The 22109-nt window shown below is 43.9% G+C and overlaps 1 protein-coding gene across 1 annotated transcript; it reads right to left on the bottom strand.

The window, feature by feature from the left end:
• Nucleotides 1-6944: 6944 nt before the first annotated feature.
• NKX6-2 (NK6 homeobox 2) lies at nucleotides 6945-11959 on the bottom strand. Its single transcript, XM_015813971.1, has 3 exons — nucleotides 11542-11959; nucleotides 10639-10811; nucleotides 6945-7205 (listed from the first exon to the last, which is right to left on the bottom strand). Exons 1-3 carry the CDS (start codon nucleotides 11957-11959, stop codon nucleotides 6945-6947), a joined length of 852 nt encoding a protein of 283 aa, XP_015669457.1.
• Nucleotides 11960-22109: the final 10150 nt, after the last annotated feature.

Below are 22109 nucleotides of genomic sequence, written 5' to 3'. Positions count from 1 at the left end.
TGAAAAGGGCCAGAAAGGCTGAAACTAGGTTGTAGGTTAACTAATGTTGAGAGGAATGCTAGAAGCTTGGGTTAGACCTGGTCGACTCTGAGAAAAGGGAGTGGTAATCATTGCAAAATCATATTTTAAATTTGGAAGATGAGGATGGGCTTGGCCAAGGAGTTCTGCCTATCCAGGCCTGCTCAGGCCTAAAGTTTGATCTAAAATTTCCATTGCTTAAACCAACAAACAAAGCAATCCTCCCAACTTGGACGTTGAGCTACAAAGTCCAGCAATGTGTACAGCATATTCAGAGTTGAATAACTGAAAAATAGTAACTTCTAGAGGAGCCAAATACTAGTTTTAAGATGACTTATAAAATTGGGCTTTCCTGCCGGACAGGGGCTGTATTGTTTTTAGCTCTTCTGAGGAATCATTAATTGCTGGAGAGCTAAGTGCCAATTTGTTTCCATGTTTTAGCTTCAAAATATAGGAAGATATAAAAAGTGTTTCCCTTCTTGCTTTACAGCTCATATTTGTACTTTAAAGAGAAGGTAGCCTAAGTTAGCTTCTGTTAGTGTAATATGGTGTTGGTTCAAACTTATGAGTAATATTACTGTAAGTTCCAGTGCTGCACAGTATAGGAGCAACTTTGGGTGCTTTTGAGCCCTAGTGTTAAAGAGACATTTAGATACAGTCTGTTTGCATAGATACCTTGAAAAATATCCCAACCTATACGGAGCAATGAAGGTATATCAGGCTGTTGATTCACCTAGTGCAGGGCTGTCAAACTTGCCACGTCACGTGATGTGTTGCAACATATGGTAACTTTTTCCCTCTTGAGTTGGGGTGGACGCAGCATCCAGCCCGTGGGGCAGCATTTTGACACCCCTGACCTAGTGTAAAATAGCTTGTACTAATTGGAAGATGTTCTGCTTGTTTTTAGATAGGGCTGGAAAATAGGAATTTCTACCTGTCAATGTTGTGCCATGCTACTAAACTACCATCCTGGCAATTGGTCTCAATGGGATCTAATGCCAGAGGAATTATATATAGCCTGAACTGTGGCTACTCTGAATTGGAGAAAGAAAAGAAATCTCCTACATCATATACCATCTCACCTGTAATACTCAGTATAATAATTCATTTCTTGCAAAATAAATTTTCTCTTTTAAAGGGAGGGAGGGGCCTTTTAAAATATATGTGTACTGTAGTGCTGAGTATTGGGCTACAATTGGGGAGATTCAAGTATTTGTCCATAGTCAGCTACAAAGCCTTTGGGCCATACGCCAGTGTAGTTCTTGTCTTGCAATCCAACCAAATTCATAGGTTTGTTGATAAAACTGGAACTCATGGAGAAAACATTAGGAAGAGGTTATGGAAGAAATGTAACACACACGGTTTCAAATGAGTGCTGCATAAAATCTTCCTCTGAAGTGTGATTCCCCCCCCCAGGTCTAAAAAGTTACTGGAAGTGAAAATATTTTCGTTTTGTGCAGAAATAATGAAAACGTGGGCTGTCTCCTTCTGTTTAATTCAGTGCTTCTACACAGTCCAAACAGTACTGCATCTTTGCCCCTTCGTCTAGAACAGGGGTAGGCAACCTTGGCTCTTTTATGACTCGTGGACGTCAACTCCCAGAATTCCTGAGCCAGCATGTCATAAAAGAGCCAAGGTTGCCTACCCTTGGTCTAGAATAATTACCCCTCCCAAGGGCCATATTTGCATTCATTACTTCAAATACAGCAGAAACAAAAAAGGAAAACTAACCTCTTAGATATTATAAGGCAATTATGAATCTTAAAGAGAGCCTCATTAGGGAAAAGATTGTTTTAATATATTTGACATCCAGCAGATGCTTAAAATGTAGCTTTCTCATCAAAAAACAGCACTTTCAGCATGAAATTTAGCACTATTCCTGAGCCACATATCTAGCCATTGTGGGAGAACGGAGCATTTTATTTTATTTTATTTTATTTTTGCCTGAAAAATATAGTGGTCTCCAGGATGTGACAATCCCCAAATACTGGGTAGGTGGGAAAATGTTTTAAGCTTTTTATCATGATACAGCTCAGCCTAAGACATCATTCTGGAGTCCATGAAGCCACATATTTTTAGAGGAGGCAGCAGTTGGCTGAAGTTGGCCCCATGCATGTTGGTGAGGGACTAGAAACTGCACAGCATTTTGTAACAGTTACAACTTACATTTCTTACTGGTTACTTCACCTGTTTTTAGCAGTTGCTAGATGTTGGTGATGCTTTTTGGTAGGAAGGAAGGAAAGGAAAGGAAAGGAAAGGAAAGGAAGGAAGGAAGGAAGGAAGGAAGGAAGGAAGGAAGGAAGGAAGGAAGGAAGGAAGGAGTGGGAATAAGTGATTCTAGAAGTTTCAAAAGGCCATTCTGATCTAAACTAAGATAAGGATTATGATGACTAGACTTGAAACAATTAGTAAGCCAGCATAAGATAATTACACATCAACCATAATAATTATTTATCAAATTTATTGGCCACCCATCTTACCACAGGTTGCTTTAGTGGATTTCATGTCAGATCTCTGTCTGCTTTCAAAGATGGAGCCACCACCTAAACTAGCTGTCCCAGTAGTGACATTCCAACTATGCTATTGTTCTTCACTATAGCATCTTTCCTTGTCCCCTTTCCAACTTTCTTTCAAATTTTAGCCTGATGAAGACATTGGTATATCTGAAAAGCTTGCATATTTTACAACACTTGAGGTAGCTTAATGCCCTATTTTATTTAGATGGGTGGATTTTTTTCCTTAAACAAAATTCTCACAATTAGGAGAAAGGTTCATTGTGTTCCTATTTATTCAGATAAAAATGATATTCTGCTTTTATCATACATATGTATTATTTAGAGTCAGGCAGATATAAATAAAATCATGTCATTTTGTATGAGATCAATCTTCATTTTCACTGCCTTTTAAAAATAACATTTTAATCTTGCACCTTACTTTGCATAGACTTTATGATATTTTTGTATTCCTTTAATTTATTATGTTATATTTCAATGATTTCTTTCCAATTGTGCCCTGAATATGCTTCACTGCTGCTATAAAAATACCTCAAGCAAACAAAACTGCGTTCTTCACAAATGTATCTGTTCAGCTTAATGGTGTTATATACTTAAAGCCTTGTGAAATGAATAATTAAACCTACTATCCATATATACTTACCTCAGAGCTCCTTTTTAGCCTGTTGATCTTACTTCTGAATAAGCATGAATAGGTTCAATTTAAATAGCTCTCTGTGTTAGAAATGCATAGGTATGAGTGCTCTTGTAAAAACAGGGGAAACAAACATCATCTGTTGTTGATAGCATTATTAGAAATTATGAAAATGGAACCGCAACAAATATTAACTGCTTTTTTCATACAAATCTTTAACTAAAACTAGGCTTGAACTGAGCAAAAATGCTCATGTTTTGCCCCACTTTTCCACCAAGAAGGGTGAAATGGGCTACCTTAGGCAGCAGTTCTTGGGGAAAATAATTTATTATTGGTTTCACCACTCTTATTGGAATTACCACTTTGGATTTTCTGCCTCCAACATGAAACTGTTTTTGACACTGTATTGGACATGATTTGTTATATTGGTTCTGCATTGTATTTACATTTTGACTTTGAAAAAAAATCATTGATGTAACCTGCCTAAAGTCACAAATTATGGAAGGCACAGTTTATCAAATGCTGAAATAAACCAACTTTGTTCTCGCTGAAAAGTGATCTGGCTTATCTGCTATCATGCATTCTGCCCAGTGCTAAGTGTGGTAACTCAGAAAACAGCTTCACTCTGATTGGCCTTAACTCTATTTTTTTGTTTGCAATTTCTAACTTTTTCTTAAGTCTACGCACTTTCCACCAAAGAACTGATTATGCACCCTACATGTAACTTATTCAGAAGTTATTTTCTCATATTTTAAGGGGACATATTCCCATATAAGCATGTTCAGCACTGCAACCCAAAACCTCCAAGTATCATTTCTCTCATATTATTTGTAGGTATACATAAAATCCTGTAGTGACACGTTTGAAGCTATAGCTCTAAAGTAGCTTAAAGTCAGAAAATGTATTCACATTTCATTCCATTTCTATTTGTGCTTTGTTGTCTAATCAAACAGCATTAATAGTTCTGCATTATGACTAAAGGGCTATATTGTTTTGGAACTACCTGCATGAAAACTACCTGTATTTCTCATAGAAGCTGATGCTGCCTCTTCGAGTATAATAAGATTCATATTACAGCAACATTGCAATTTAAGATGACTGGATCATACAGCAGTGTTTGTCTCTTTGAAACATGCCTTGTTTGACTTGTTCTTCTTACTGATCCCATCAAAATATTCGAACTCCCAGTGGACGTCAAGCCAGATTGAGAATGATAGTTAGCCTGAATTACACCGAGTTGTTTACACTGACTGAAATCTCCTGGGAGATTTCCTGCTTCATGTGTTCTGTATGTGTCTCCTGAAAACTCCGGGTGTAGTCCCAGCATTTAAAGTTAAATTAATTTGAGATAATCCAACTTTGGTTTTTGTCTTGATTCTGTTCACTTTTCTGTCCTGGTCCACTGATATTATGTAAAGTGGCTAGCCAAAGACCAGATCATACTATCAGAATGAAAATAGTTCTGACTAAAACAGCTGTGTCTGTCATAATTATGGAATAAGTGAGAGATTCAGCATGATAAATGTTTTAATAGCTGATATTATGATGGAAATCGCATCTCTCATTAGGATGATCCTATATTTAGCCATCCTGAATTTCCCCAAAAGGAAAAAAAATGTTTCATCTGGCAATACTTTTGGACAACAATTTACAGATTCACTAAGGATGCTAGATTGTGATATAAGCATGGCTTCCCAATGGTAATATATTACACCTAAAAGTTTTGTATGGCTTTGATCTGAGAAATATGTCAAATATTCAAGTACCCAAATAACTTATTCTCCATAAGTAAAGCATTTTTCTAATGGGAAGTTGTTTAAAAGTAACATCTAATCAGGGGAAAATTGTCCAGAAAAGTTTCCTTTCACAGCAAACAAGCTTCCAGGACTGAATATTTAACAAATAAAATGTCTGAAGCTCTAATAAATCAAGACTGTAGCTTTATGTGGAACTATCCACTGAAATGGAAGTTAAGGCTTTAAAACTATCTGGTACTGTATTCTTTATTTCTGTTTCTAAAAAGAAAAGTGTTCTGCCTATTAACAAGACCAATTTTATGCTTCTTGTTCTATAAGAATAATCCAAGTCAAAAATCTTTCCACTAAAACAGCAAATCTTACAAATAAGTGATGTTTGTACATAAGAAAGAGTTGGTCCACAAACCTCCAGTGAAATAAGCCCAAGACAGCCATCATTCCATCACACTTCAAGGGCAGATATTTTCCAGAGGAAAAGCTTGTTAAATAATTTATTGATTTATACAAAGTCTTTCCAACTGTAGGAGTCAGAAAGCAACTGAAAATCAAGTGAAGCAGTTCTCTCTCCCTTTACATTCTCTTAGAACAAACAAAACAAAATCAAAGGAAGTGAAGCCATCCAAACCCAACATTTAAAAAAGAGAAAGAAACCTTTTCATTTTTACACTAGAAATATACATGACAAAAATCTGTAATTTTCTATATACACAGCTGAGCTGGTATCCTCCAATCATATACAAAACAGTAACAACAGCTTGATTGTTAGGAGCAGGAAAGGTGGGGGGGATGGAGGAGTGGAAATCACAATTTCAAAGGCAGCAGCTACTCCATCCTTAGGCCATTGACATCCCAGCAGCATTTACAGGACCCCCCCCCTTTCCAAATGACTAGAATCCAATGGGATGAAAGTTTTAGGCTATGGTTGACATTTAAAGCAGTTACTTTGCGCAGGTCATCCCAGGAATTAAACAGGCTTCAACTAAGTGCAGATACACCTAGACCACGGGTCTTCAAACTTGGCAACTTTAAGACTTGTGGACTTCAACTCCCAGAATTACTCAGCCAACCCTGGCTGCCTGAGGAATTCTGGGAGTTGAAGTCCACAAGTCTTAAAGTTGCCAAGTTTGAAGACCCCTGATCTAGACCAGAGTTATGCAGCCTGGGTCTCTTCTGGGATAGGTGAGGCTCAACCTCCTACCTATTTAGTCCGTGGTGATGGAGCCTCCAATGCATAACCCTGCAATCAAGTTTGGCCAAAATCAATTATGTTAATCATCTGCAACCCTACATTCCTTTTGAACTGGAGACAAGTCCCCTTAAGGGAGGCGGGTTTGCTCCCTACTCAGCGTGTCTAGGGTGACACTAGAGCAAGGGTCTTCAACCTTGGCAACTTTAAAACTTCTGGACTTCAACTCCCAGAATTCCTCAGCCAGCTTTGCTGGGAGTTGAAGTCCACAAGTCTTAAAGTTGCCAAGGTTGAGGACTCCTGCACTAGAGAGCCGGTTCTCAAGAGCAAGTCCCGGATAGAAGGGACCGCCCTTTGCCTGGCGGCTAGGCCTCAGCTAAACCTCTGCCCTTTGGCTACACGCGCTGCGGAGCCCTCGCGAATCCCGCTTAAAGGCCACGTGGTCCGGCAGCAGCCCAGCCCGGCTTGCTCTGAGCGTTACTTTCTTTCGAGTTGCACCGACCGCTCCGGTTTCCGAGGTCAGGAGAGGGCGCGTGGGAAGGGGCTGGGCTGGGGCAAAAGGCGGGACGGCAGAGAAACCCAGGCGTTACCCCACGGAGGCCGGAATAAGCTTCCTTCTTTCCTTCCTGCGCAACGGACAGCGGCGAAGAGAAAGGGCGGCCATTCACGGCCATAACTTATTCGGTAAAAATAGATATATATATATACATATACAGAAAGGACTTTCCCGACGTGCGGGCTGTACACGACGTGGCGGCGGCCAGTCCCGGGGCTGGCGTCGACTACCCTGCTTGGCCGGCGGCGGAGAGGAGGGGCGGGCGGGGGACGGGCCGCAGTCACGAGGGGTCCGAGGCGTTGCTGCAGGGGCTGAGCAGGGCCAGGGGAGCAGCGGCCGCGGCCGCTTTGTGCTTCTTGAGGAGCCGCGTGATCTTCTCGTCGTCCGAATTGGGGTCCAGCGGCTTGTTGTACTCGTCGTCGTCCTCGTTCTCCGAACTCTCCTTCAGCTTCTCCGTCTCCGAGTCGTGCTTCTTCTTGGCCGAGGCCATTTCGGCCGCGTGCCGTTTCCGCCATTTCGTCCTCCGGTTCTGGAACCAGACCTGGGCCGGCCAGAGAGAAAGAGACGGTCAGAGTCAGCCGCCTGTTGCCTCCCGAGGACGGGGACGATCCGGAGAGGCCCTTCTCCGTCCCTAGGCTTCAACCAAATCCAGTCGGAAGCCCCGCTCCCCCCCGCCCCGCGTTTTCTGAAAGTGCTGAGGAGCCGTCGGTGGCATCTCCCCCGCCTGGCTTCCCTTCGCCTCCCGCTCTTTCTCGCGCACGAAGCCGGGAGGGGGGAGCCCTTAAGTGACCCAGAAGGCCCCTCCCCGCCCCCTCTGAGATGGCAAAGGAGGCCCCAGGGCAGCTGAAGGGAGCCGCGCTAAAGGTTGCCGCTCCGAGCGCCTCCGTCCTTCGGGAAGACTTAAGCCTCGAAGTCGCTCCGCAGCAAAAGCGCCCTTGGTGGCAGGGCTGGCGAGGGTGGGGAGCGGGGAAGAGAGACGCGAGTCCCCAAAGAAAGGGAGGAGGGAGACGTCGACCTTTGCTAGCCATCCTATTTCCATCCTCACTTTCTGGTGTTTGCAGTGGGATCCTGTGAATTGGGAATAATCCGGAGAATAATGGGAGGAAACTCCTCGGCGGTGATATTCGGGTTCTCCGGATTTCAGTGTCTTCAACAGCGACACAGATATTTGGTATAAAGATTGGCCAATAGAATTGTTTTTTTTTTTTAAAAAAAAAAAGCAACCTAAATAGCTAGAAATGAACGAACTCCTAAAAATGTAAATGAAATTATTTTAAATTTTAGTAAGGGAGGGAGGATAGAGAAAAAGTCAAGGTATGACTTTTACTAAACGTTTATTAAAAGTTTTTTTTAATGTGCAAACCGTTTTAGAATTTTTTTTTTTAAAAAAACAACAACTTCACCCAGCCAAGATTCTGGGAGAGAAAGAGAGAAGACGTGGAGTTGACATCCTCAAAGTAGAATTGCACATACCCCATCCTTCTGCAATTTTTGCCATTTGTTTCTTTGTTTTTAAAACAGCATGTGTTTTTTTTTTTTAAAAAAAACCCTCTAATTTGAGCTATTATTTCCTTAGTTTGGAATTTGGATTTCCAGTCTGAAAATTGTCGATTTCCCAAAACTGTAAGTAGGGCACAACTAGAATTCCAGAATCTGAGTGGGATTTAGATATATAGATACTTAAGAAGAACATAAGGCAGAGGATGCCACTTAATATCCTACTTATTCCAAAATATATATGTTATTTAAATCCCTCACCACTCTAAGGCCGCAAAAATAGGCATGTCCATGCAAATATGCAAATATGCTCCTGGAGAGCCACCTAAAATAGGTTCCCTATATCCCACTTTGAGTGCCCTAACATTAAGGATTCTGCTAAATAGTGCAGCAGTCTGAAGATCAAAACAATTCAGGGCAGATGTTGGTATACACAAAAAAACTTGTCAATATCACTTTTGTGCAGCTATGTCTTTTTTTTCTGAGTCCTTGCACAATTCCAAGAAAATTTAGTTTAGGGTCCTATGGTTAGGTGAAGCTTGTGTACATTAAAAAATTCACATTTTGCCTTTGGAATCTGGAACTTGGTATAATTATTTTTCAACTGACTGCCTTGCAATCCTCCTGCAGAAGACTCCTGCAGAACAATTTGTCTATGTGCAGGTGCATAGGCACAGGCCTCTAAACCACGTCACACCATTCACTCATTCCACCAGCAATTAGTCATTTGTAGAAAGGAAATTTCCAAGAACCCTGCTTTCAAGTAGGAGGGCTTTCAATTGTGCCATGAGCAGATTTACTCCAAAATAAAGTCCCCTTTGATTTAAGGAGCACTCCCAGCAAGCAGCTTTGAAATACAGATGAACCACTTTCACCAGAAACAAAAGCCAGCTGAACTGAATAGAGCTTACTTTCCAAGAAGTCCCTTTGGAATTAATTGCTAACTTTGCAGTCCTAGGTTTTGTTTTGGTTTTTGTTTAAATTCTTTGGATATCTTGGTATTAATCACTGGCTTGGTGCTAATACTATCTAAATAACTTCCAATTGAAAACTTAACTTTATTTAAACTTAGCTTTTCTTTCTTTCTCCTAAATAAATCAAATAAGAAAAAACTCACTCAGAATATGGATATTCTGGGTGAGGTCCACCCAGAATAAATGTGCATCAAGCTGTTAGCCACACATTAAGCAAATCCCTCGGCCTCTTAAGAGCATAGGACATGTTAGTATCAATATATCTTTCTGGCCTTCTGTAACACTAGAAACTAATGCAACCTTTAAGACTATTTCTCTTGTTTTCAAGACAATTAATTCACAGAAAAGCCATAGTACAGAGTCGTGAGAGAAATTCCAGCCTTCTAGAAAGACCAATACTCATAGACACTAACTTTGCTTTTAAAAAGAGGCTTTCTATATTCAAGAAGAGATAATCTTTAAATTTGTAAAGCATCTGGTTCCAATCCATATTTTAGATTTGGCATATTACTTTTTTTATTTTCAGTTCAACAGGTTCTTATTGCAAAATCCTGCGTTTAGCAAAAATACTTCTGAATTCCTTGCTTCCTGAGAAAATGGTGAAATTGCCTTTCTGAACCATCTAAAGAAAAGCTCTGAGAGGATTTATAATGCAAAAGATGTCTCAAACTTGGCTATGGGCAAATATTCAATTAATTAGCTTAGCTTTTATTTCCAAAAAGGTTCTCTCATTTTTAAATAATTTGCATCTTGCCAGGAATATCTTTTTTTCCCCTCCAGACCTTAAACATTTCAGATTACCTCATTGCTAGAATCTGAAATGAGTGAAAAAGTGAAGCAGGCACCGGTGGGGGAGCAGCAGAGTAAGTTTGGAGCCAAAAAGAAAGGCTGAAAATAGTATCCTTGCATTTAACCTCTTCATAATATTTTATTTCTTATTTAATAGTAGCAATGGACATTTGTTTTATTTTAGTATGCTAGGAAGAACTTAATCTGTGATAAATATCAAAGTTTCCCAAAGTTCAAGATTTGCTTTGGGTTGTGGGTTTTTTTTTTTTGGTTTGTTTTTTTTTTGACATCCAGGAATGAACTGTGTGTGCATTAATATGAGCTGTCTGACTAACAGGAAACCTAAGGTTTTGACAGGAAACCTAATTTTGTTCTAAGGAACCTGTAGCTTGCCTTCACTCACATTAAGTACAGCAGCAAGGCAAAGGGGTATCGCCAAGAAAACTGGCACAACCCGAATAAAACTTAAACCAGGCTTTGAATCCTAGCTAGTGCTAATCTGGGCACACTTTCTCTAGACTAACTTCTAAGAGGCTGCCGGCTTCCTTGGAGACCATCCGCCCTAGTTCCCCGCGGCTGACACCAGCGGCTCCGGAGATTTAGGATTTTGCAACTTGCTGCGCCCTTTGGCCCTCCCTCCTGGGTCTGAACCTGCGTTGGAGTCGCTACGACGGAAAGCCGAGCTCGGCGCCCCGCTGGCCGAGAGCGCCCTACCTTGACTTGACTTTCCGTCATCCCCAGCGAGTAGGCGAGGCGCGCTCTTTCCGGACCGGCCAAGTATTTCGTCTGCTCGAACGTCTTCTCCAGCGCAAAAATCTGCTGGCCCGAGAAGGTCGGTCGGGAGTGTTTTTTCTTGCCATCCTTGTCCAAAACCATCCCAGCCTGGGCTGAAAACGAGGGGGGGGGAGAGAAGGGAGAGGAAGAGCCCCATCAGCGCCTCGAGAAGCTACGCAGGAAAACCGCGCCGCTTGCTCAGCTCTGCCTTTCGGCCTCGACCGGAATCCTGAAGCGGCAACTTGGGACCCACGCTAGTGCGACAGCCCCCTTCCATCCCCACGGCGGGGAACCCCAAGGAAACGGAACCGCCGACTCCACGGGCGGACGAAGGCCGAGCAGCTCGGTCGCGCGAGTCGAAAAGAAACCTTTGCCCGCAGCCTCGGGAAAGGCCGCCACCCCCTTCGCTTTCCCCGCCTGGCTCAACGGACGGCAGAGGTAACAGCAAGAGAAGCCCAATCGGCGGGCCTCGGAGCGGGGTGGGACTCTCGAGGGAGTCCGCTACCGGGCGATCCCGGCGACCTCCCGTCCGAGAGGGATGGCTCTGAGCCACTTTTTGTTCAAATGTCCTAGAAACGGCTGCAGCAACAGCCGCGCAACTGGGCAATCACTCAAGGCGAGGTGGAGCCGAGCATGGGCAGAGCGCTGATGGAGAGCCCTCGCTAAGCAGGGAGCTGGCGTTTGTAAAGCGAGCCTCTACCCTCAACGGGCGCTCGAATCAATGGGCGGTAAACATCGAAAGGGACCCCGATGCAAACGGTCCCCTCGGATTTCTGCCTGCTCGCGCCGTCTCCGCTCCTTTGCGCCCTCCCTCCCTCCCCCGCGCTCCGAAATTCGCCTTACCGGGACAGGCGAGCCGGGGATCCCTCCAGGGCGATCCCTGCATAACTCCGGGCCAGAAAATTGGAGGCCGGCCGGGCAGCTCGGCCAAGGGCTTGGGGTATCTGGAGACGGCGGCCGGATTGAAATACATCCCCGCGGCGGCCAGTCCGTTCAGGCGGGGCAGGCCGGAGAGCAGGTTGGCGGCGGCGGTGCCGGCCACGGGTCTCCCCAGGATGTCGCTGATGCCGTGCGGCGTGCCCAGCGGGATCTGCGCATTGAGGCCGCCCAGCGCGGGCGCTTTGAAGCCGGCCGGGCTCTGCAAGGCGTAGGGGAAGAGGGAGGTCTTCATCTCGGCCATGTTGTGCAGCGCGGCCAGCGGCGTACTGCTGAGCACGAAGGCGCCCTGGCGGTTAGCCTCCATCTGCCCCACGGCTAACATTGGGGAGCATCAAACGGGGGCGGCGGCGGGGGGGAGAGACCGGGGGGGGGAGGGAGGAGAGGGGAGAGAAGGGAGCCGCCGCCGCCGCCGCCCGTCCTCCAACTCGGAGAAAGCGAAGGCGGCACCCTCGGCCTCCCCGCCGGCGCGGAGAAAGTAGCAGCCGAGAACCAAGACAAGTCGCCCAAGTTTGGCACTCCCCGCTTCGAGGCCGCGATCGTCCCAAGTCCCGCTCGTTTGCCGAGGAGGGCCAGCCCAGCCGCGATCGCCCGGGGTGGGACGTTCTCGGGCCAGGGGTGGAGGAAGAACAGGGCGTGGCGGTGGCCGAGAAAGAAGGCGCGGGAGAAAGCCCAGCGGCCCGCTCCAGTTTTCTGGCGGCCGCGGCTTTTCTGCTTTTAAAAAAGCACCGACGGCGCCCCGCTTGGAAATCCTGCAGTGGGGGGGGGGAGCCGGAGCCCTTTCCTCCACTTGGCCCCGGCTGGCTTTGGCCGCGCGGCCCCTTCTTCCCGGCCTCCGCGGAGCTTCCCCGCCTGCGAAAACGCCTCGGCGAAGGAGAGTCCCCGGTTGGGACAAGATGCGCTGATAACCTCGCAGCCACCTGCCAGCCGCGCTCCTCGATTGGCCGGGATCTCTTCCGAGGCCGCTGCTCTCAGCCAATGGCGTGGCAGCCTCCTCTCCCGCTTTGCATCCGCCGCCCGCCCAGCGTCTCTTTCGGGCCGGACGGAGGCGGGGAAAGGCGCGCCAGGGCTGGGAGGGGGCGGGGCCGGAGCGACGCTGCTTGAAGGTTTTGTGATAAAGTCGGTCAAGGTACTTTAAATGGCTGTAAATTTACCAGCTGATTTATCTTGCCAACGATTAAATAAATCCCGCGGAATGGGAGTTTAGTTAGGCGTAAGCTTCTCTTTTTCCCCCCCCCTTCTGGGTTTAAGCAATAAATTTTGAAAAAATTAATAAAGTACGGCGTTTATGTCACTGAAGTCCTCCAGACCTTTTCGCACCATTATTCAAAGCCACTTTTACCAATGAAAGCTCCTTTTTCGCACGGCGGCTCATTCCGCTTTTCTGCTTTTCTGAGACAACTAAAAAAAAACACGTTAAGGCGTCTTTTTCCACGGCAGAAGAAACGGAGCGACATAAACGGATTCTGTGAATTTGCCGTTTCCATTTTTTCCCCCCTTCATTTTTGTTTCCATTTCCAGACAAAATTGTCTTCTGTTTGATCTGGAGGGGTTTCTAAGTCTGTCTCTGTCTCTCGCTTCCGAGGGTGCTTAATCTTATCCTGCAAAATACCTTTTATAGCAGATTTCGTGTCCCTACTGATTACATTGGAACCGCCGCCTCCCGCGCTCGATTTTTCAGCCTGACTGTCCAAAAGGAAGCCAGGGAGAGCGGGCGAGATCTTTTCCGAAGCTCCTCTTGGTCGATCCTTTGAGTCAAGAGTTTATTTTACTGCTTAGTATGAATCTCTCCTTGCCCGTTACTTTTCTTATTAAAAAAAAAAAGGTCACAAAGGGATCAGTCGAGCGAACTTTCCGATCCAGCTTGAAGCATATCTCGAATTGGTGCACCCGACGACGCCTGATGTTTGGGGAAACCTCCGATAGTTTGACTTTTTAAAGAAATTTTGTTTTGTTCTTCCTAGGCAAGGGGTAGTTTCTTAGGCCAGTTCCGAAAGCAATTAATATTTCCTCTTTTACTCAGAAATGATCCTTGCTGGTTTCTTGGAGGTTTTCTGCCAGAGTTTTGTAACCAACTGCATTCAGCTGGCGCTCCCTATTAGAGGCTGGATCCGGAAGCGGCCTAATAACACTTAAACCATCCAGGATGGCACAACCAGCAATAATAGTGGCACTTATTTAAAACGAACTAATTGGAATCCGAAACATATCAAGGCCCAAGAGGCGCTCACCCCCCCCCTCCCCACCAAAGTTCTGGGAAACAGACCTGGACTTCTAGGCGTGAAGAGAAAAACCACCGAATTATGCCGAGAGCCCCACGCCGGGATCAACAAAGCCTTGCTTTTCATAAGTGGAACATTAAAACCCAGCAGCTTCTCTTGACCCTTCCGGGATATTTAAGAGTTGTGAATGCTAGGAAAGGACTTGAGAAGGGGGAGGCCAAGACGAAGGAGAAGCCAAAAAGCAAAAAAACAAACAAACAAAAAAGCTGCACCAATAAAATAAAATAAAAAAAAGAAAGATTGTGCAAAGGCGACAGCGACATAAAACCAGATCTATTTGGAGATGTAATCTGGGTCGGTCACCGGAACCAGGGGTTTTGTCTTCCGAGCTCTCGGACTCGTGCAGGATCCCATCCTCAGGGATCTTCTCTGTAGCAGATCTATCTGGACTTGCTGGTGGTCTTCAGCGCAGAGGAAAACAAGCCCCCGACCATAGTTGTATCCCGACTGTGGGCGAGTGGGAACATTAAACCTGTTGCCTTCCACGGGCCAGTCTCAGAAGCAAATATTATATCCTGTGAAGCGGAGATCCAATTGCTACAAAATCTGGGATAGTGAATATGCGCAAGGTGGTTTTTTTTTTTCCCCTGCATGGAAAAGAGCATTTTTAGATACGTGTCTCACATAATAGAGAACTCCTTTTTGCTATAATTTCCGCAGAGTTGTTGCTTCTAAATGCCATTCAGCTTTCTGGATTCTATCTCCCCTTCTCCTAATAATACTTTCTTTAGATCAGACCAATGGGTGACTAATAGTACTTGGGCCAATATTTTAGTTGGTTCCTTTTCTCTCCGTTTCTCCCACAGTATCCCAACTATTCCAACTCAGAAAGTTGTATTTGTATCCTAGGTGTCGTCGTCTCCAAAATCCGAATTATTTCCCCCCCCCCCCCCAAACGCAGCTGCCTGCATAGCATGAGTCCTCGCAAGAAGCAACGTTGGGAAGCCACTGTTCTTGTGACCTTAAGGTTATACATTTTCTTGGAGTTTAAATCCTGGGGCGTGAGTGGTGGTGAGAAAGAAAAAGCTCTCGGGGAAAAGGGAAAAGAGAAGAAAAGAAAAGAAAAGAAAAGAAAAAAGAAAAGAAAAGAAAGATAAATTGCTTCTCTGAAAAGAGGTCCTCAACCTTGGCAACTTTAAGACTTGTGGACTTCAACTCCCAGAATTCCAGAGGTCCTCAACCTTGGCAACTTTAAGACTTGTGGACTTCAACTCCCAGAATTCCAGGGGTCCTCAACCTTGGCAACTTTAAGACTTGTGGACTTCAACTCCCAGAATTCCAGGGGTCCTCAACCTTGGCAACTTTAAGACTTGTGGACTTCAACTCCCAGAATTCCTCAGCCAGCTTTGCTGGCTGAGGAATTCTGGGAATTGAAGTCCACAAGTCTTAAAGTTGCCAAGGTTGAGGACCCCTGTACTAGAGAGTGTCCGTTTTCCCCTTAGTTTTAACTTCCAACGCACATTCATACTTCCAATGAAATGCTATTCACAGTGCTTTGGGATCAACTTCAGTGGAGCTGATTTTCCAATAGAAGGCCCTGCCACCTATTGAATTATTCGTTTAGCCGGAATCTTGTAGAAGAATTGGGGAGGGGCCGGGGGGCCGGGGGGGCTTTTATGAGCCTTGACTGGCCCGAGGCAAACTCAGAATCGGAGGAAGTTCCGCGATTTCACCTATTGGGCGCTCCGATCTCGGGCCAACGGAGGTGATCAGTTTTGGGGAAATATCGAAAGAGGACCCCGGACGATTCCACGGGACTTCCAACCAATAAAATCAATGGGACTCTGCCAGGAAACAATTCAAAGGAAACGTGGCTGTACGTTTTCCTATTAGCTAATGCCTTTCCGATGCACATTCACAGTTACAACATAATGCTATTCGCACGTGTGGAACAGAGGTTAGAGCGTTCAGCAAACAAGTACGCATTTTGGAGCCAAAGCTTGCTTGGAAATGACTTCTTCCCTCTTTTAAAAAGATCCTTTTTTTTTTTGTTCCTTCTCCCCTCCCCCCATTCTTTCCCGAGTTCTTCTTTTTACAAAACCAGGTTACAGCAGCAAACAACGCCTCTCTTATGTATAAGAATAAGATAAGAGAGAGAAAAAGTAAGAATAAGAAAAATACACGCCTACACGAAGTTCTACAAAATGCATACAACAGGCCAACCCAAACAGGCACAAGCCAGACCTAAAGAGAATAGATTTCTAGATGTGTTTTATCAGGCAAATCCTGGCAAATCAAGCAAAAGAGGACGGGGGCTCACTGATCAGGAATCTCGGTACTTCGTTAGAAAAGAAAGTGTTTTGGGGGTTGGGGTGGGGGCGGGAGACTTCAAAGGCGACTTTCACTTTGGCCTGCGGGGTTCCTGCGACAGCCCCCCCCCCCAACCTTCTCTGCCCTTCGTGGCATGCTGGGCTGCAAATCCCCATCATCCCTAAACAGGACCAAGGAATGGCTGGGAAGGAGGTTGGGGGGGGGAGGGGGCGCAATTCATCTCGGGAAGGCTAAAATTCGTCGACCCCACCCGTAGCCGCCTCAGCTTGTGTAGGGCGTGCCCACCAGGAAGGGGCTCCGTATCTTCTCTGGCAATTCATTTGCCCGGAGAGGTTTTTTTCGTTGGGGGTATGCAACCCCGAGAGCAAAGAGGGGGGGTCGCCTAGTTCCCCGTCGTTTTTAAAGTGCCCCCCCCGGACGGGAAGAGTCACTCCTCGTTTTCAGACGGCCACTAATTTTGTGCTTTTAGCTGCAGCAGGTACAGAGGGTCTCCTGCTGCTTCCCGCCAGCTACGCCGGAACCCCCCCCCCGACCCCCGCGATTGCTCCGAAGAGGCCGAAGGAAGAGGGAGGCGGGGGCGTCCCACGAGGAGAGACGGTGAAGGGAAGAATTGCTGGAGAATCCAACGGCTTGGACTGGTCAGAACCGGGGGGGGGAGAGAGAGCCGACCCAGGAAGGATTCAGATTTGGGGGACCCATGCACGCCTCTCAGTTGACCAGCGGTTGGAGTGGAGGTAAATTTGTATCCCAGCTCTGGACGCCCAAGGATGAAGTCCTTTAGCCACTTTGAGGGGCCCTTACCGTCCCAGAAGGACAGTCGAGACATGAGTTTGAGGGAGAAAGACACCACTTATCCTCTTCCTGGGATATCTAATCATATCACTCAGCAAGCAGGAGATGGAGGGTGTCATGGTCAAGCCACGTGGAGAGTGCTTAGTGGGAAAGGCGAAGGGGTCCTCTGTTTGTGACCCAGGAAAAGATGGAGTCACCTTCTGCCTTTCCCCAAGGAGTGCTGGAGAGCAGGGCCACGAGGGGAGCGTGGCCACTTTATTGTGCGAATTGGAAGATGAGAGACCAGCAAGCCACAGGGTGGTTTTCCCAAGAGCGGAGTGGCTGGAAAGCTGTCTAATCCACAGCCGTGGCCAGGTAGGCAATTCCTGAGAAGTCATTCTGGAGTTTAAAGCTCAAAAGTATCCCAGGAAGGCATGCAGAACTTTTCAGGCACTTCAACTACTGAGTTTCGTGATATATTTATACAGTCTCCAGGAGGATTATTTGCTTCCTGCTCTAAACATCTCTGGTAAAGTGTTGGTCCTTCTTTGTGGAAGTAAAATTGGGGTTTAACTGTTTGCAGTGGTACAGCTAAGTAAATTTAATGGAAATCCTTGTTCAAATGGCCTTGTGTGTTAGCTGCAAAGCACCTAACACAATCAGCATTCCCTTCTCCCTCATAAATTCCACAATTCTATGTTCTTAAGGATATTGGTAATTCAATTCCTGTAAAAGTCAAGAAATAAGAAAAAACAGCAAAAAGAAAAAGATTTCCACATCAATAGTGGGTTGTTTTTTTTTTAAAGTGTATTTAAAAATCACTTACATTATGCTAACACTATTAATGCAGGACTAACACATAGTTTATGTGAAAGCAAGTGCCATTTTCTTGTAGGAAATGTAGGAAAAGGAATACATAAACAATGAGACTATCTCTTATGGAAGAAAAGACAGCTGTGTGCTGAACTGAATTACAGCCCGTCCTTGTTTAGCAACTGCAATTGGGACCAGCAATTCAGTTGTTAAACAAAGCAGTTACTAGGTGAAGATCTCATGACCGTGCTTAGGACTTTACCTCAGCTTTTCTTTACTTCTTGCTACTTCCTTATGTTCCCTTTTCCTCCTTTTTCCCTCTGAGGACATCTTGGCGTGGAACAAATAAATAAGCAAGAGAAAATAAGAGCAGAAGGACACAGGGAAGATCATAAATGTGAGGACTGATTGCTAAGCTTTTTTAAGAGCTGTACTGTAGTAAGGTTGAAAGTCGCTAAACGAGGCAGGAAGCAAGGTTATCTCCATAGTTTGACTCGTTTTGCTATCTGGCCCCCTTCCTCTCTTGCTTGCCCTTTCTCTCCAGTTTTCACTGTGATGGCCCAGTGCCAGCTAATGCAATTCTTTTTTCTCAGGTCATTTTGAATGCCATTCTCCCGGCCATCCCTGCGAAAGGTGGTTGTATAACCAAAGCACGTCTAAGTCAATGCTTCCTAGGCTTTCTTTCCTGCAGGAATGGTTTCTCCAAGCAGGAACTTTCTTCACGATTTAACACCAAATCATAGGGATTTGTTGGCAAATTATACAGAGTTGCTGTCTCAAGATGTCCGGACAGCCAACATTTCTGAAACATGCTTTCTTGATGAATATGTCAGAATGCATTAAGGCAGGGGTCCTCAACCTTGGCAACTTTAAGACTTGTGGACTTCAACTCCCAGAATTCCTCAGCCAGCTTTGCTGGCTGAGGAATTCTGGGAGTTGAAGTCCACAAGTCTTAAAGTTGCCAAGGTTGAGGACCCCTGCATTAAGGCACTACGAGCAAATGGTTCAGGCTCAGGAGAAAGAGTTTTGTCTGGGCAAAGCAAAAACAATCTATTTTCACTGAGGCTGTGTTTTATTAAAAAATATTAAAAATAATATTTTAATATTAACATATTTGTTCTTTGTAAAAGTACTTTTAGCTGCTCACCACTTGAGCGGTTTATGTGTTCAAAAACCCAACACGTCAATAAAAGAACTGCAGTGAATAAAAATAGATGCTGATAATAAGGAAAAATCCACCTCAGGGAATGCCTATGATTATTACACCTAAGATCCACTAAGCCTAAGGTAAAACAAACTTGTGAAAACACAGAAATATTCAATGCATCTTCAGAGAGGATAAGATACTTCTGGATGGGCCACAGTTGGCATCTCATTACAGAGAAGTTAAAATACAAATTTAGTTTCACGTGGGTTTCAATTTCACTGAGTTACAGAATGGTTTTAAGGATGCAGTATCAAATGCCATATGTCCTGTAATTATTTCTGTGATCTTCTGCTCTAATTCTCTCTTAATAACATCAATCAAAAATGAACAGACATACATATAATAATTTTAGTAGGTCTATCATCCACCTTAAGATTTTTCGATGGGTTGACCTTCAGTTGATTAATTAATCACTGACATTTAAATAAATACAGCTGCCATACAAACCTAGTAAAAGTACCTTTTGGAAGGTCTTGAGAGAAAGTGGAGTTATTTTCTGTTGTGAACACCCCCCCCCATCTCCCCTGTAAAATAGGAAACCAAATTAGTTCTCCTTGCTATACAGGCCTTATTGAAAATTATGGTGCCTTCCGCTATATGTCTTGTCCTGCATATTCAGTTTTCCAGTCCTACCTAGACATTTTCTCCAGATGTTGAATTGGAATATGGAATAGTTCTGACAAAGCAGTACCTTGAAGGCTTCAAAATAAAACAAACTTTTCTGGGAAGCAAGTAACTGTTCAAAAAATGTTGCTGTTGATTTGGGCTGCTGGCCACAGTGCTACTATGAGCACAAGAAGCAATTTGGTACTTTTAAGAAGGCAGAATGACAAGAGAAACATGCTAAAAAAAGTTCCTGTCATTTACAGTATATGATGACATCATAAGGGCTTGCCCATAGCACCCTTTTCTCCCACTTCACTAGAATAAAATAAACTCATCACAAGAGATGCTGGTTGTATTTTTAAATAATTTTAAAGAGGCTACAAAATACATGTTGCGGAGATTGCAAGGCAGTATTAACTAAGACTGGAAGAAGTATTTTGTTAGCCACTTTTCTGTGTCTCTAAATTCATGAGGGGAAAAAAAAGAAGCAACAGGTTTCTTCCTCCCTCCTTAATCAGTTTTTAAATTTTTTTGTTACTGAATTTTTGGCAAATGGAATAAAATATTTCCTGACTGAATTAAAGCTGATGCTCCTATTTCTAACAATTTGGGCTATTAAATGCCTCAGGTTAGTATACTAGTCTCTTTTCGTTTTGGGGCTATAGATACCAATTTAATCCCATCTTTATTTTTCATTTTCTCTTTTATGATAAAGGACAAAGTTCTGATATTGCTAAACCTGGTGGTCTAGAGATGTTATTTAATTCCCTAAAAACTGATTCCCAATCCAATCCAATGGCCAGTTGGATTGTTTCAGGATCATATTTCTTGCAGAAGTTTACAAATACAATCTTCACATTTTTTTGCTAAAAGAATTTAGGCATGCTACCACTGATGTATTAAGTTCTGTGAATTCTCTCTAGTTCTTCCAGAGATGGCTCTTAATAGTTTCTGTTTCCATAAAATATTCCCTATTTTATCTCTGAGTTCCCGTTCCACTGATATAAGACCTGAGTTTACATTCCTGAGACTTCTTTGTTCATCTTATACTTTCTGATTGTAGAACAGATGGAATAAACTATGGCAGTTTGTACAGAAGGCAAGAATCCACTATTCTTATCCTAAAGAAGAAATATATTGAAGCTTAAAGCTCAATATTCTCTGACCTAGAAACCTTTCACCCAAATGTATCATTGGGCAGTAGAGGAGGCCAACCACGTTTGTCCTTGGAACTGTGCCAGTTCAATAGCATAGCATGAGAACATGGTTGGAGGAAATGCTTTAGCCAACTGGGTCCAGCAATCAGCCATGAAGAGTCTGCAGGACTGAAATGGCTCCTGACCTTGGGCCAATATTTCCATGGAGTCCACATTCCTGCTGCCATCTCCCATCCAGTCCATCTACAATGCTGTAATGAAAAATTTCTTCTCCCTTTTCTTTTGTTTTTGTATTAAATGGGGAAATTAGTCCTGCTTTTTAATGAATCTGATTTGGAGTCAATCCCCAAGGCCTTCTGGGAAAGGCAGGTTTTGATCAGTTTCCAAAAGTCCACAGTCACACAGAAGAGGGGCTCTACCTATTCTCCAAAGTACTTGAGGGCAGGAGATGAAGTAACAGGTGAAAGACCATTAAAGAGAAATCCAATCTAGAACTAAGAAGAAATTTCTTGATTGAGAACAATTAATCAGTGGAATACTTACTTCTGGATGTTGTATGTAGGGGCTGCACCTCTGGAGGCTTTCAAGAAAAGACTGGACAGTCATTTGTCTGGAATGATATAGGGCTGCCTGCTTAAGCAAGGGATTGGATTAGGAGAACGCCAAGGTCCCTTCCAACTCTATTATTCTATGTTCTAAACTAAAGTATGGGCCATTTTTGCTTCAGAGTAAGTTGTTCTGCAGGAGCCCCATAATAAGTACTTTTTAACCTCTTAGGTGTCCAAACCCTAAACTATGTTGGACTTTAAAAGTAATGACCAGCATTTGACTGAAGCTTCCATTTTCTCTTTGGAAACCCTTTCTGAGTAGACATGAACAGCTTGAGGTATAAGATTTTAACAGCTGCAGTTCTCAACACATTTACTGTCAATGGATAATTTACTATGATAGGGATAAACTTGAACAGGACCATATTTTATATTATGTTGATGAATATTGTGTTATATGTATATAAGCCCAGAAATTACTTTAATTTATTATAGAAACATATTGAATTTCTATGATTAAAAATATTATATGGTTCTGCATATTTCACTGCATTTCTTCTGTTTGCTTCTATATATCTTAGAAGTGAAGGAGGCTTATAAAAATCACAAGTTTGTCTGCTCCTACGTTAAAAATCAGAGACATAACGCTCAGTACAATGTAATAAAACCTCAGGGAATGGAAGGATCAATTACTGTATTCCTAAAGTGTGAATTTACATCATTAGCATGAATTTATGTCATTTATTTATTTAACTAGGCTTATATGCCACTCCAGTTGTTGCCAACTCTGAATAATGTTCTTAAATAGGATTAAAAGAGG

Source organism: Protobothrops mucrosquamatus, unplaced genomic scaffold (assembly GCF_001527695.2).
Source record: "Protobothrops mucrosquamatus isolate PMUCROS unplaced genomic scaffold, P.Mucros_1.0 scaffold209, whole genome shotgun sequence".
NCBI lineage: Eukaryota > Metazoa > Chordata > Lepidosauria > Squamata > Viperidae > Protobothrops > Protobothrops mucrosquamatus.
Note: the sequence above shows the minus strand (reverse complement) of the source record. Positions and strands in the feature narration are given on the sequence as shown.